Source organism: Chanodichthys erythropterus, chromosome 13 (genome assembly GCF_024489055.1).
Source record: "Chanodichthys erythropterus isolate Z2021 chromosome 13, ASM2448905v1, whole genome shotgun sequence".
In the NCBI taxonomy this organism is placed as follows: domain Eukaryota; kingdom Metazoa; phylum Chordata; class Actinopteri; order Cypriniformes; family Xenocyprididae; genus Chanodichthys; species Chanodichthys erythropterus.
In genome coordinates, this window is record NC_090233.1 from 41,179,768 (window position 1) to 41,195,869 (window position 16,102).

The 16,102-nt window shown below is 36.4% G+C and overlaps 1 protein-coding gene across 2 annotated transcripts in view; it reads left to right on the top strand.

The window, feature by feature from the left end:
- arid3c (AT rich interactive domain 3C (BRIGHT-like)) overlaps positions 1-16,102 on the top strand; it is an 84,588-nt gene that overhangs the window by 42,216 nt on the left and 26,270 nt on the right. For both annotated transcript variants that reach the window (XM_067408075.1, XM_067408076.1), the window contains one exon: positions 7,461-7,533. In XM_067408075.1, coding sequence (XP_067264176.1) covers positions 7,461-7,533 — 73 coding nt within the window. The remainder of the gene's footprint in view (positions 1-7,460; positions 7,534-16,102) is intronic.

Here is a 16,102-nt window from a genome sequence, read left to right on the forward strand (position 1 = left end):
ATAACCTTGGTTGTATAAACTTGATGTGATCAGAATTATTAGACGTCTGTAATCTGATAAACTTTGGCAATCCAGTAAGTATTTCTCCCTCAGAAGCACTTATTTTTTCAGTCCAGTACCTTGTAAATGCATCTTGGTTTCCAGAAGGACTGATAAAATACCTGTGTGCATAAAACCAATCAATTAGACTAGAGTTTGCCAGATCATGCAAGCTTTCAAGTTTTGCGTGTGATATTCATTAGATGCTCATTGAACAGACTGTCTGCGGCTGAGACTAGTATACACCTCACTGCCAACAGCATATCAAAACATACACGTTTATATTTCACTTATTCGCAACATCAGAAAGAAAGAAGTGCCACAAAAGACCTGTAAAACTTTGATTGTGATATTTCCACAATTTCAAAAGCAGTTTTTATGCAATGCAATGTACAGTTTGGGTACATTCAGATTTGATTCTGTATAATAAAGCTTTATCAGTTGCTCCTCGGTCATCACTATAGAGTTTATGGCTCTATCACTTTTAATAGTTTTAAGAAAAAGGCAACGGTCACCCCTGGATGATACTGTACGTGTATGCTGATAAATACATTATGTAGCGTCTTTCAGTTTAGGCTGTTACATTCTCTATACATGCTCTCAAAGGTCAGATTTGAAAATAGAAATGAAGCCACTGCCTGTAATCCGTGGCCAGCGTACTGCCATAAGAAAATACAAACCTTTGAAGGATGGGTACATTCTTTTACATTAAATTATTTATGGAAAACACACATGCAGAAAATTTCCTGGTCAGGTGATGTATAATTCATGTGGCTCTGCTTGAGTGATTATGAAGATTTGCTGTGTTTTTCACTTGTAATTAAAGAGCGAAATGTGAGTGCTGAGCAGTTTTCAGCCTAATCCCTTAATTGCACTATGGGGATCTGCCATTAAAGTGTCTTAAATTCTGTCAGACATCCCACATTCTCTTTATTTCTTTCTCTTACCCCTCTATGAGGTCAATCTGTGGCTCTAGCACAGTGAATTTCATTAATGTCAAAGGTAAAATTATCAGAAGCAGATGTGAGGAAATATCAGATTCAAAGACTGAAAAAGAGTACTATTCAGATGCCTTTTTACATCTGATAATCTCTGTGGAACCTGAGGTTAGGCAGAGCAGCTTCAGGCATCTTTTGCAATCTCATGGACAAAGCGTTAGTCCTCAAATCACACAGTAAAACAAAATGGTGAAGGACCATCCCCACATTCTCCCCTGCGGCACGTCACCATCTTGATGAAAGCAGAAGCGGTGGTTGATTTCTGAGCCAGGATTGCATGATATGACGGCTACTGACCAATCTGAACATGTGAAAATGTAAACAGAAGAAACTATGAATATGTAACTTTAGATTGATTGATTGATTGATTGATTGATTGATTGACATTTGTCCATCCAGCATTTCACATAATTCATAATTTAGTGAAATATTTCAATATAGTTAAGATTGAAACAAATTAGTGGGAAAGTGGGAGTTTATGTAAATCAGAGCAGTATTTATCTAACACAAACAATGATGATCTCAATTAGGGTGGCAGCATTTGAACATATCAATTAAATACTACATATTTTGTCAAAAACATAGTGGTTAACAGCAACTCACATTAACAGCAAACAACATTAATGTTCAGGTAAGATTTATTTAATATTCATTTTAAGAATTTTTATTTAAATTCATTCACTGGAGTACGTAAGTGACCTGGATAATGAATAAGGGGCTCTCACTGAAAATGTAACTTGTTACTTGAAAAGATACACCATAGAAAATTAGCTGAAGTATTGTCATTATACTTAATTTAGTAGCTTGTTTTAGCCTGTAATACAACCTTGTAAAATATATAATAGATGTGTGATGACATTATACATTTTAATTTGAGGGGCGACACAGATTTTTGAATTCACAAAGCAGTTTTATACACCATTACACCATGACAATCTGATTTAGTCTGGGCAAAGGTCCATGCTCATCACAGACGGGCCTTTCTCACACCTTCCACATGGGAGTTAAAGGGGCATCCTGCACTGGCCCTGTAAAACAACACTTAGCTCTGCCAGTACATGCTCAACTCACTGCCACTTAATCCAGTCCGTCAGCTCAAGTACCCGGGCAAATCCCATTAGGAGGAACTCCATCAAGGAAAGACAAAGATCAGCTCTTCATATTAGCTTACACATCTCATTATGTCAGCTGAGCTCGCTGCAGATCTCTGTGTGTGTGTGTGTGTGTGTGTGTGTGTGTGTAATGGAATGAAAGCAGCACTGGCAGTTGGCCAGTTTGGACCAGTGCCAGCGTGACCAGTCGTGTTGTTCTCTAATTAACTCCTGCTCCCTTGCGCCTGTGCTTCTCACACACTCACATTTAAACACACAGCCACATTAAGCCTAGCAGTTTCACAGGAGCTCCGGCACCCAGTGCGCACACACACACACACGCACACACGTTCACACACACTGTCAGTGCCACACACAAAGAGGGAGCTTCTTGTGATCGATTCTGTTGTCATGGGATTTTTTTTCCCAGTATTGATGCTTGTTAATTAGTGGTTTGTTAGCACAGATGGTGATTGTTACCTTCAAAATTATTTATTCCACTAACTTTCTGTTCTTGATCTCACTGGTCCGTAATAATAAATATATACAGCACTAATATATTTTCTAAAGAAACAAATTATGTGTTTTTAGTCTATTTTTTACCTTACATTAGGCATAATGTACATTATAATGTAGGTCATTATCGCAAAATAAACCCTCACAGGGTGATCAGATCATCTTGAAGGAGTTTATTTTGCGATAATGACCAGTATACTGTATTTTCTCATTTTTTACATAGCTGTTTACTAAATGAATGAATAAATGGAAATAAATTTTGATTGTAATTAGTATTTTAGAGAATAAAGAGACTGCAGAGTGCTTTGAGAGCCATGAAACTAGCCTAGTCTAGGAAGTTGTTTGCAGGGATGACAGTCAGTTATACAGCTTGGCATACTGGTTCTCAGCCAGGGGCCACAACATGACTTAAAAAGATAAAAAGGAAACAAGTGTTAAAATAAGCTAAAACAATTAAAAATCAAGATATTTCTTATTGTAATTTATCCCTTCAACAAGAGTAATAAAAGTGTTATTTTTAGAACTGAAAAAGATAAAATCTTGTAACTATTTAGCCATTTTTATAAGAAAATAAGCTCAAAACTTACACTTTAAAGGTACAATATGTAAAATCTTTGCAGTAAATATCCAAAAACCACTAGGCTAGTGTTATATATTTTGTCCAGCTGATTACAAACAATATCTCTAATGTTTTCAACTACTTGTAAATAATGAGAAAATTCCCATTCTAAACAGTGACACGGGGCAGTGCAGTCGCCTGTCAATGACGTCAGTTACCTTTGTTACCGCCTTTACTGACGTAGAAACCACATGACAACAGTGCCGTGGACAAATGTGGAAGTAGTGTCCAGCAAACCACTAGCTTGCTTCAAGCAGTTCCTTATTTACTTCTTGCACGTTTTATGGTGGATTGTGTTACTTATTTATGGAACATAATTACTGTTTACCATCTGCCGCTGGTTCTGTCGACAAGGACAGCTCCCGTAAACTCATGACCGGAAAAGTGGAAGCGGCGCCGGCGACTGTGTCATAATAAAAGTCCCGCTGCTCGTGAGGTGTGTATTGATCAATCGCTCCAGCTCCTCGTTCAGCTCCCGCAACACTCGGTCCTGCTCTGCTTCATACTACAGTAACATTAATAATCGCATCCACGAACATGAGTTCTTCCAGACTCCAATCCCTATTCTTTTGCACCGTCTGTTGAGATGGAGACCACATGTCCCAAGTTTCCGCTCTAAAACTTGGCGTCATCAAACTACGCCTTTGTTTTGAATAGGCTTCTAGCGACCTCTAGCGGAAAAAATCACAAATTGTACCTTTAAAGGGTTAGTTCACCCAAAAAATGAAAATAATGTCATTAATTACTCACCCTGTCGTTCTCATGTTGTTCCAAACCCGTAAGACCTTCGTTCATCTTCAGAACACAAATTAAGATATTTTTGATGAAATCCAATGGCTCAGTGAGGCGTCTATAGCCAGCAAGTTAATTTATACTTTAAGTGCCCAGAAAGGTACTAAAAACATATTTGATTTCAAAACACTGCTTCGAATCTTTTGTTTCGAATCAGTGATTCGGAGCGCCAGTCACGTGATTTCAGCAGTTTGGCAGTTTGACACGCGATCTGAACCGCTGATTCGAAACAAAAGATTCAAAGCATTGTTTTGAAATCTGCCATCACTGGATATTGTTGAAAAGTCGTTGTTTTGATTTTTTGGCGCACAAAACATATCATCGCTTTATAATATTAAGGTAGAACCACTGAACTCACATGAACTGTTTTAAATGTATTTTTAGTACCTTTCTGGGCACTGAAAGTGTAAATTAACTTGCTGGATATAGAGGCCTCACTAAGCCATCAGATTTCATAAAAAATATCTTAATTTGTGTTCTGAAGATGAAGGTCTTGCGGGGTGTAGAACGACATGAGGGTGAGTGAGTAATTAATGACAGAATTTTCTTTTTTGGGTGAACTAACCCTTTAAGTTATTTTACTTTGCCTTTATTTTTTCTAAATTAAATAACTTGCACCTTTGCCTTTCATCTGTGCTGTTAGCCAGACTTTTGAATGAGCATGCCCATGAGTATACCACCGGGTGTGTATTATTTGCAGGGTCACAGAGGTCACAAGATATAGAAGTAAAAGCATTTCCAAACTTTTAGGTCAACAGTCAGTCCCTCTGTTGAGCTTCCAGGTTTAAGTATGACATGTAGCAGCTCTAGACTGCCTGAAGCTCCGTTTTAACTGGGTTCAAAGTCATATCCCAGCTCCCCCTTCGTTGCTTTTGTCAAAATGAGCGGTGTGTGTTTTCAGTCACAAAGAATGTCACCCTGTCATTGGCCCACATACCTGATTTGAGGATTGTGAAACATTTCTCTCTTGGACATTAATTGTATAAACACAAAAAAGTGTTTGTTTTTTTCTACTCCCAATCTGGGAGTAAGTGTCCTTGTTTTGTTGAACCCCTCAATGTCAGTCAGGCCAGGTCTGGTTTTGTCCTGGTAAAAATGTCTTGATAGAAAAGCGGAACATTTCAGCTTTGTGTGATAATTTATTGTGTTGTGAAGAGCTCCCTCTACTGAAATCTTGGCGAGATACTTCTTTCAGCATGAACACTTAAAGTGATATACTGAGATCAAGATTAAATATATTTTATTTTGTATTTTCTGCTTTTGATTAGTTCTGCGAATAAATAACATTATAAAACATATATGTAAAAGGCATATTTTGTTTGTAATTCATGAATTACTCACACATATTTATCACGTTCTTTTTTTGTCCATACAAACCGGTAGTTGCTGAAGGTTGAGTCAGGGTGTATTCACAGTGTTGCACAGAGAACAGCCTTGGGGGCTTGACACTATAAGCAACTTATGACTTTCGAAAATATGAGGAATCATTGAGACGCTTCATAATGAACACACATGTGCTCAGCAACTGACTAGATCAGTAAGGAATGACATACTGGCTTATGAATGACATAGACGTGATTTGTGTGCACACAGTGAGATTTAAATCAATAACAGTAAAGGTTTTTTTTATAGAAAAGCTTAAATGAAAATATGAATACTAAATATGATGCCGTTTAAAAGCCTAGTGAATAAGTTAATTGTAAATGGAAAGTGTTATTATTTGGATTGCCTCCCATTGTCCCTTAGGACTCGAGCAGCTGAACTCCACAAGTTTGTGTCAAACCTAAATATCATATTCTTCAGCATGATTTGAGAATGTTATTTAAATAGTGACCTAGAGATATACAGTGACCTAAATTCTAAAACTTTGTTAATTTTCAGGTATAAATTAGATTTTGAATCTCAGTTTAGCAGTGAGATTTTTTATGTAATTTAACAAAATAGATTATGCCATTTAATCAGTGATTTCAAATTCATATAAATCATTGCAGTCACACCAAGATTTAGATTCATGTGAGTCTTGTGAGACTACATGCATCAGTGCTCTGCATTCCTGCAGTCATGATGCTGGGAATAGACCTAATATGACTGTAATGGACCACTCAAAGGTGAAGCAGAGCTCTAATGTATCTTCCATCTGTTAATATTTAATGCAATGTTGTAGACATCATTACGCTTTTGACTTAATTACCATTTTACTGTTCACCCCAGCTTAGTGATGACCTCTGCAACTGACAGTGTCACAATTACATCACCTCAGTCTTAATGAATCTCTAATTTACTGTTATAGCTCCTGGCATTTTCAAGTGGCATGGGCAGAGAGTCGGACAGATAAAAGTGAGCAATGTATTGAAGATGTGGAAAAATTCACTTGGTATTGTTTACAAATGAGAAATTATATATTTTTTTGTTTCTTTAATTTTGACAAAATTTTGGTTTAGAATGTATATTTTCCCAGATTTTCTTGTCGTACTTGCGCAACATCTACGTTTAAATCTGCATACTTTAAGAGAAGCCAGATTCTCTTGTTACACATTCAGTGCCTTGTTCTGCTGTAGGGTTTACATTCTGTCACTCAACAACTTGCCAAACAGTTAATCTGCATAAACAGATTAAACCCACACATATGGACAGCCACTTAGCAAGGGTAGATTTGTTTAAGTTAACTTGACTTTTAACAGACTGATTCAAATGTCACCTTAATTGCCATACATCTTGAAATTATGAAGCATATACACATTTTGACAGATGTCACCTGTGCAAGTGACCTGACAGGCTTAACTGCATTTTAAAGCTTCATTCATACGATTAGAGATTTTCTTTGTTTGCCTTTCATATTTCAAACAGAACATGCTTTATTCATGCTTCACATCTTGGAAATGTCACGTACGGGTAAAAGCCTGTATCGTATTCACACTTTAAACCCACTGTACCTTTTTCTGAGGCATTGATTGCATTGGTCCTTTAATATTGGTGACAGCTAATACACTCCTAAATGATCGGTTATTATCTCCGGGGCCTTGTTCCATGTGCCCCGCTGTTTCCAAAGGTCATCCCTCTGTCTTCCTGTATCGACCTGCTCGTCTGTTAACGTGGCCTAAGACTTATTGAAAGTGAAGGTTGAGGAACATATTTCCATCAGGTTGCAGTCTTCTCCTTCACGAGATGGCTTTTAAAAGGCTCTTTTGAGAATGTCCATTCAGAGAGAGGGGACAGGATGAGAAAACATAATGGATATGCCAATAAATTGAAAAGCGCCCGTAAAATGCATGTGGTTTCCCACTGGTGTGGGTGTATCAGCATCCAGCCTTAATATAATGTATTTAACGGTAGAGTGTCTCCACTTTTTTTATAGCTTCATAATCCTCACAATATTAACAAAGCATCTATTTTATCGTTTCACAGCTATACGAACTGGACGATGATGAGAAAAGGAAAGAGTTTCTTGACGATCTCTTCAGTTTCATGCAAAAAAGAGGTGAGTCTTGTTATGTATAGCTATTCAGATCACGAATGTCAGCACACACCCCTTCACACCCACACTGCAAAACCACATGTTTAGATGATAATGCTCACATATGGTAATTATAGGACTTGCTGGTAATATTTTAGCCATATTCCAGGTGAAATTGTATTCACTTACCTTCATAGCAAACCACATAACAAAAGAAGCTTTTAACATCCCTGCAAACTAGTCGCTTTTCTGCAAAATTCATAATTTTTTATCAAAATATGTCATATGTGAATCGTGTAGATCCAAAGATTTTTGGGGAGGGGCTTGTAGGTGTGAAATTGTAAGCACAATAAACCTCACAAGAAGCGAAAATGGGCTACTTTCCCATAAACTGGAGTGAGACCATAGACATCTCTCAGGCTGTCAAGATCTTTGGCGCTCTGTGGCGTGACACGTGAACCGACCATCTCTTCCATTTTACTAGATACAACACAAAATAAACATGAATGAAAAGGTACGTTGAAAAATACAGTACAGCTGACCGAAGTCTGCATCATGTCACATGTAATCGATCAATCAGAATTTCAGCCACGGAAAGGCATTAATAAAACAGCTTAAAACAGTCACATTTACCGCTGAAAAACCGTTCAATGCCCAAAAATTCATTATTCAGCTACAAAAATAAACTTGGAGAGGAGCATTTTACTAAATATATGTGCTATAGGCTTTTGCATATTCCTTGTATTTGTACTTAACATGTGCTTCAATATTGAATGTATAAATCCGTTTTATGACAGCCACCATTTAGGCTATATAAAAAAAAAGAGTAGAAACATAATTATGGCATTAAATATTTATTATAACATTATTATAAAAACTTCCTTGTTTAATTTATATGCAAGTAGCTTACAAATCAATTAATTTGAACCTTTAATATTATAATGATGTACCAGCTGTGGTTCCTTGTAGTTTACCAGATAGGCCCCAAATTAATCAATATTGAATCGAAGGTAATCAAATCAAATCGCAAACTTCTGAATCACAATCAAATCCAATTTGTGTCAATGCCCAACCCTAGTGTTGTTGTTTTTTTATTGAAGCAAATACTGTCTTTTCCACCAGTATGCTTCATTTACATGTTAAAATCACAAAAAGTTTGTCACTTTTTCACCTTTTTTGAGTTTGCAGGTCTGTTTAAAAAAAAATGTTTTTATGAATAAATACAAGGTTTTCAGTATTTTTTTAAGAATATATGGAGGATCTCATTTTATATGAACAATTGGAATAAGAAGGTTTGATACAACTGTGTGCCACTTGTGTTTGGAAACAAAGCATCATAAATGTGTAAGCACCCATCTGCAGTCCTGCCAACAATAGAAATGCAGGGTTTATTGTTTTGGTAAAGGCTGAGAGTGTGTAGATACTATTGTGATAGGCTTTTTCAGGTTTCCTGCTTGAACCGTCCATTTCTCTGAAGTGTTGCTGCCACTGTGGCGTGTTTCTGCCCCTGATGCTATCTGAAACAACGGCTTCTGCTGTTTGTTTTATAATTACTCTCAGATTATATGAAAACATCCCTTAGGGGATGACCTTGCCACAGTGGGGAAGGCAGCATCCTGGTATTATGTAAGCCGGCCATAGCATAATGTTTTTTTGCTTTATTGAGGAGGGAGGTACATCATCAGGGAGGTTTTTCCCACCAAGGTGCTTTAGCCGACATCAGCCTCCGTTATTTTATAGAGGAAATAGAGGAACTTTAATGGCCTTGCATAATATGAGGAAGTTTGCAGCCTTTGAAGACTTTCCAAGACAGGACAGAGCTATTTTAAGTACACACGACTGTTTTTGTTGTTTAGTGTGGCTCTGTTTTGGTAATACAGTGTATTTTCACTGTAATTTTGGTTTATATCTAAGTTGATATTACTGCATTTTTGGTCAAATAAATGCAGCCTGGTGAGCATAAGAGATTTCTTTCAAAAACATAAATAAAAAAAAATCTTAACAGCCCCAAAATTTTGAACGGTAGTGTACGTAAACAAAATAATACATCAGTCTGCAAATAGAATATGATAGAATATGTAAGATATAATTTTGTTCTTCAGATGATTTCCCCCCTTTTAGTTGTAATTGTTTTCTCTGTTTAATTTGATTTCATGTACATTAAAAACCACAGCTGTAATATAAAATATACAGCCAATATCAAACCACTTTTGTTTGAAGTGTACTTTGAGTATGATTTACTAAAAAGTTTTATTATGAAATTGTCATGCGCAGTTGTCTGCAAGACAGACAGAAAATGCAGTGGATTTTTTTTCTGAGAAAGAAGAATTGAGCAAGAAACACTCGTAATCCATGAACAATGACAGATGTGCTTTTCTAACAGTTGTGACTGTGGCTTCCTTACACATTACATTAAAGGTACTTGGCAGGATCTCAATAAAATCTATGTGTAAATGTATTGTGGTGTGTTGCTGACCTTGCAGCTTGTCAGCAATACAATAGATTATTACTGAATAGCTCACAACATTGTGACAGCTGACTATTCAGAGCTCAGACCTGCCAACATGTACGCATTTTGCGTAGCGGGTACGCTTTTTGACCTCAAAGTACGCTGGTACGATTTGTCACAATAAACCCGGTGTCTCCTCTGTGCATGCGTAGTACTCAAATCTAAAAAAACGTGTCCCGTCATGCTGGTACTCGAAAAAATTTTCCCAGGTTGGCAGGTCTGAGAGCTCATTTCGTGCTTTTGTCCATTCCTATTATATATTAGTGCTGTGATGTTGTTACATCCAAGTTTTGAAGGGAAGATATTCAGCAGTGTGTGTTTGAAAATGTACAGTATTGGAAAACTTTAATATTATATAATAAATGAGTATATTTATTATATTATATATGTATACATAATTTTACTAATTAGTTTTATAAATGTTGTTTCCCTTTTTAAAAGGATGCCACTTTAAAATTAACAGAGGAAAATAAAAAAATAGTTTGAAAATAAATTCTAAATTACTAGTAAAATGAAAATGCATTTTAATAGCATTACTATTACAATTTAAATCTACACATAATATAAATGTATTCAATAGAAAAAATAAAAAATGACAGCCCTTATTCCACATCATTTGTGCTATATTATGCTAGGGCTGGAACGATGCGTCATTGTAATTGATTACGTTGTTTATGAAAATACGTCGATTTTTGTGTAATGTGGCGACACGTTGCACTGTTTATGTTCATCCCTGCTCCCCTGTCATGTTTCACTCAAAACCCTAGAGCAGATGCTAATAGCTAGTATAGCAGCATCGCTTAATACAGTTGCATTCAAACAGCTTTATTTATTTTATTTATTTATTTTTAACGAGCATGACAAATCTATTCTGTGACCAAACTGGCACCTGCACATTTTCAGGACTCACAATCACATTCTTGACAAACCCGTGCTCAATGACCGGAACTGCACTGGACAACTAGTTGTCCTCACATAATGTAATGTGAGAGCCAAACTGAACTGTATAATGATTATGGGTTTAGTTTACTTACAGAACGCAAAAACTATTTGCGTTCATCCGCATATCCACCGGAGCTGCTGTGGGTGTGAGATGCAAGGCAAGTGACTCAAATTTATCTACTGTATGCGGTTAAGCATTTAAAGTCCTTGTTAGTTGATTAAAATATCTGAATAACTTAGGCCTTGATTGGACTCATTTATTCAACAACTCGCCACCAATTGTGATAAAACTTTATTTTTTAATTTTTTTTTATTGTATTTAATGAGAAAATGTTTTAATAAAACGTTGAATGATTAATGACAGAAGTAATAGTTATTATTTATTGGAAGGTTAAGTAAAGGATTAATCGACTGATAAGAAAATAATTATATACATCTTAAAAATAATCAATAGATTGATCGACTAATCGTAAAAATAATCAATAGATTAATCGATCATCAAAATAATCGTTAGTTACAGCCCTACATATTACGCAGTAATTTTTTTTCTGAAGGTTTCCATTCCAGTGACACTTTTTTGTAGTATATTTGTTTATACATCATGTGTGGCCATTTTTGACTAGTCAAACCATCTTTGCAACAGATTTTCTTGTTTTAAGCAGAACTCCACCTTGATGGTTTGGTTTAATGTTTGAGGCAGTTACAGGTCACAGGATATCTGGTTTATTTGCCCTGAGAGGCAACAGATGACAGAGAGGACTGAGTTGTCATTTAGCTCTGTCTCATCTGTTTGAATTTGTGATGACAGGAATGCAGGGCAGGTTTTATCGCGGTTCGTGCTGTTGTTATTGCGCCATGGGCTAATCCATCCGAGACAGCCAGTGAGGAGTCACCCAGTCTAGTGATGCCATAACATAAAAATGCCTGAATGCAGCGAAGTGAAGCTCTTCCCGTCAGCTCAGCCATGAGATCAAATATAATTAAATCTGCTTCTGCTGCCTCTGTTCTTATGCTTGATGTCTAAATCTGTATTGACTTAATCACTAAGTACACCTAGTGCAGTCATCAAGGGTTCACTTACTGTTATACAGAGCAAAAACATATAAATGTTTATTAGATTTTTAATCCACCTGGGTTATTTCACACAAACATTCATTTAGCTATCAGTTTTGTGATTTACACTATTCTATTAAAAAAATAATTTTAGAATGAAGCCTTTATTATGGATTTGAATCTTCCAGCACATAATCCAGGTTACCTGCTGTACTTGTTTTACTGTTGTGTTGTCAGTCATGTCTCCATAGTGTTAAATGACCAAATGGCTTTCATAGCTGTGTTATCACACTGACAGCATGAATAGAACGGGAACTCCCATTTAACATTTTCCATATTAAGTTTTGTCACTCATTATGGTGAATGACAGTTGAAGCTGTTTGTTAACTGAGATGAGATCTCATATCCAGTGATACATGTTCATTCAGTAGATGCTAATAGACCGGTGCGGTTCTACGATCACTGGATATCTGGGGCAAAAAATTGCGAGTCTCCACCTACCTTCTAAACATAGATGTTGCATATGGATGTTACATGTTATTTTTGGCAGTTAAAGTTACAGTAGTACTATGGGATATTTTGTCAGTGACTGTGGTTAAATTCTTCAGATCTGATTGTACATGTGGTTGTCGAAGGTCAATTTTCCAACACTCGGGAGCACAATGACAGGTGATAATTTGATAATCCTGAGTGTACTTTTTTTTTGTGCTAGAGCAAACCCACTTGCTCCTGTGAAATTTTAAAAGTGCTGCCTCCACTGACATATGGGTGTTCATAGGAGCACATCGTTAGTGGTTTTTCTTGTTTGAAACTTGGTTGAGGATCATATTACTAGAGATATACTGCATATTATAAATGGCATTTCAAGACATATTTGAGTTGAATAAGATTGATGTTGAAATTTGAGATGGAAACACAAACAGCTGATATCAGGTTACTGCTCTTATTAAAAGCTGCACTTGCTGAGAGTGTTTCCTGACTTTCCTAAACTTTGTTATCGCAGCTCTTTGACACTTTGACAACAACCTGTAAAAATAAATTATATTTAGGGTTTTTCAAAAGGGGGTTCACAAATCCCTAGGGGTTGATAATAGTATTGCAGTAGAAATGTCTTAATTTAAAAAAGAAAAAAATAAGTATTTTATTAATGGACACTTGTGCACAACTAAATTATTTTTTCCAAATAGTAACATTTGTAGACATATACAGCTCTGGAAAAAATTAAAAGACCACTCCAAGTTCAGAAATCAATGTTAAGTGGTCTCTTAATTTTTTCCAGAGCTGTATGTCTAAAATCCATTATATTTTTTGATAAATTATAACTAAAAATATAAATGCGTACAAGTAAATAATCATGGTAATAGGGTTTCATCTAATAAAAAGGCTTTGAACCTCTGCTTTAGAGCTTTCTCTTTCTCTTTTTTCTTTGGCCATGGTCAGTGTAATGCTTTTGCCAACATTTAGCTATGCATTATGGCTTCATGACTATTAAAATATTTGGTCAATTAATGTATGGTAACATTTAAATGTACTGCTTTTTATTATTATTTATTGTAACAATGTTTTATTGCCATTTTTATTTGACGATTATCATGATGATTTTCTCAACTTTTTTTTGCAACTGATTGCTAGATCTTCTTAAAGGAACATCTGCATAAATCCATTTAGTTGTCTTCAGTATCCTTAAATTTACATATTAACTGAATGTCTGTAAAACAATCAATAGCCTTATTTTGATATGTTTGACATGACCAAGATGAATGACAGGATGCAAACGATCCACCTGCCGTTTTTTGGTAGGTAAATTTAAGCAGTACAGTATAATAAAGGAAAGGTCAATGATCAGCGATAGCAAGTTCATATTTAGACCTTTGACAAGTATTGGTTACAGAGGAATCTGAGCTTCAACCTAGTAAAGATTTCAGAATGCATGTAGGACACACTGTATTTTGAACTGCAGTGTTAATAAATGTCATATTTATTGACTGGCACAGAATGTTGTGCGCATATCTACAAATGCATGATTTTTTAAAAACTATCGTATCTTAAAGTGATAGTACACCCCAAAATGAAAAATCTGACATTATTTTCCCTCATGTTGTTGTTCCTATCGAACACAGGGTTGTTGTTGTTTTTTTTTTTTTCATCAATTATAAAGAAAAGGAAGAATTAGACCTGTCATGTTTAAAAAAAAATGTAATTTAAGTAGTCTAAATGACTCTGAAAAGTAGTCCAAATGAGTCTAAGGAACAGCCCAAATTTTCTATGGTTCAGAAAAACCAGTCTGAAATTAATACTTTTATTCACCAATGATGCATTAAATTGATTAAAAGTGACATTAAAGACATTTATAATATTACAAAAGATTTCTATTTTAAATAAATGCTGTTCTTTTGAAATTTCTATTCTTCAAAGGATCCTGAAAAAAATTGTGTCAGTTTCCACAAAAATATTATGCAACACAACATTAATAATAGTTATATAGCCATCACAAGGATAAATTACATTCTGAAGTATATTATACGGTAGCACAGTAGTGCACAACACAACGAAATTAAAAAAGCAAACATAAGTTCACAACACAATGAAATTTAGCCACAACACAACGAAATCAAGCCACAACACAACAGAATCAAGCCACAACACAACGGAATGAAATCAAGCCACAACACAATGGAACAGAGCCACAACACAACGAAATCAAGCCACAACACAACAGAATCAAGCCACAACACAACGGAATGAAATCAAGCCACAACACAACGGAATCAAGCCACAACACAACGAAATCAAGCCACAACACAACAGAATCAAGCCAAAACACAACGGAATGAAATCAAGCCACAACACAACGAAACAGAGCCACAACACAACGGAACAGAGCCACAACACAACAGAATAAAGCCACAACACAACAAAATCAAGCCACAACACAACAGAATAAAGCCACAACACAACAAAATCAAGCCACAACACAACGGAATCATGCCACAACACAACGGAACAGAGCCACAACACAACGAAATCAAGCCACAACACAACAGAATAAAGCCACAACACAACGAAATCAAGCCACAACACAACGGAATCAAGCCACAACACAACGGAATCAAGCCACAACAAAATCAAGCCACAACACAACAGAATAAAGCCACAACACAACAAAATCAAGCCACAACACAACGGAATCATGCCACAACACAACGGAACAGAGCCACAACACAACAGAATAAAGCCACAACACAACGAAATCAAGCCACAACACAACGAAATCAAGCCACAACACAACGGAATCAAGCCACAACACAACAGAATCAAGCCACAACACAACAGAATCAAGCCACAACACAACGGAACAGAGCCACAACACAACGGAATCAAGCCACAACACAACAGAATCAAGCCACAACACAACGGAACAGAGCCAAAACACAACGGAATGAAATCAAGCCACAACACAACGAAACAGAGCCACAACACAACGGAACAGAGCCACAACACAACGGAATCAAGCCACAACAGAATCAAGCCACAACACAACGGAACAGAGCCAAAACACAACGGAATGAAATCAAGCCACAACACAACGAAACAGAGCCACAACACAACGAAACAGAGCCACAACACAACGGAACAGAGCCACAACACAACGGAATAAAGCCACAACACAACAAAATCAAGCCACAACACAACAGAATAAAGCCACAACACAACAAAATCAAGCCACAACACAACAGAATCATGCCACAACACAACGGAACAGAGCCACAACACAACGAAATCAAGCCACAACACAACAGAATAAAGCCACAACACAACGAAACAGAGCCACAACACAACGAAATCAAGCCACAACACAACGGAATCAAGCCACAACAAAATCAAGCCACAACACAACAGAATAAAGCCACAACACAACAAAATCAAGCCACAACACAACGGAACAGAGCCACAACACAACGAAATCAAGCCACAACACAACGGAATCAAGCCACAACAAAATCAAGCCACAACACAACAGAATAAAGCCACAACACAACAAAATCAAGCAACAACACAACGGAATCATGCCACAACACAACGGAATCA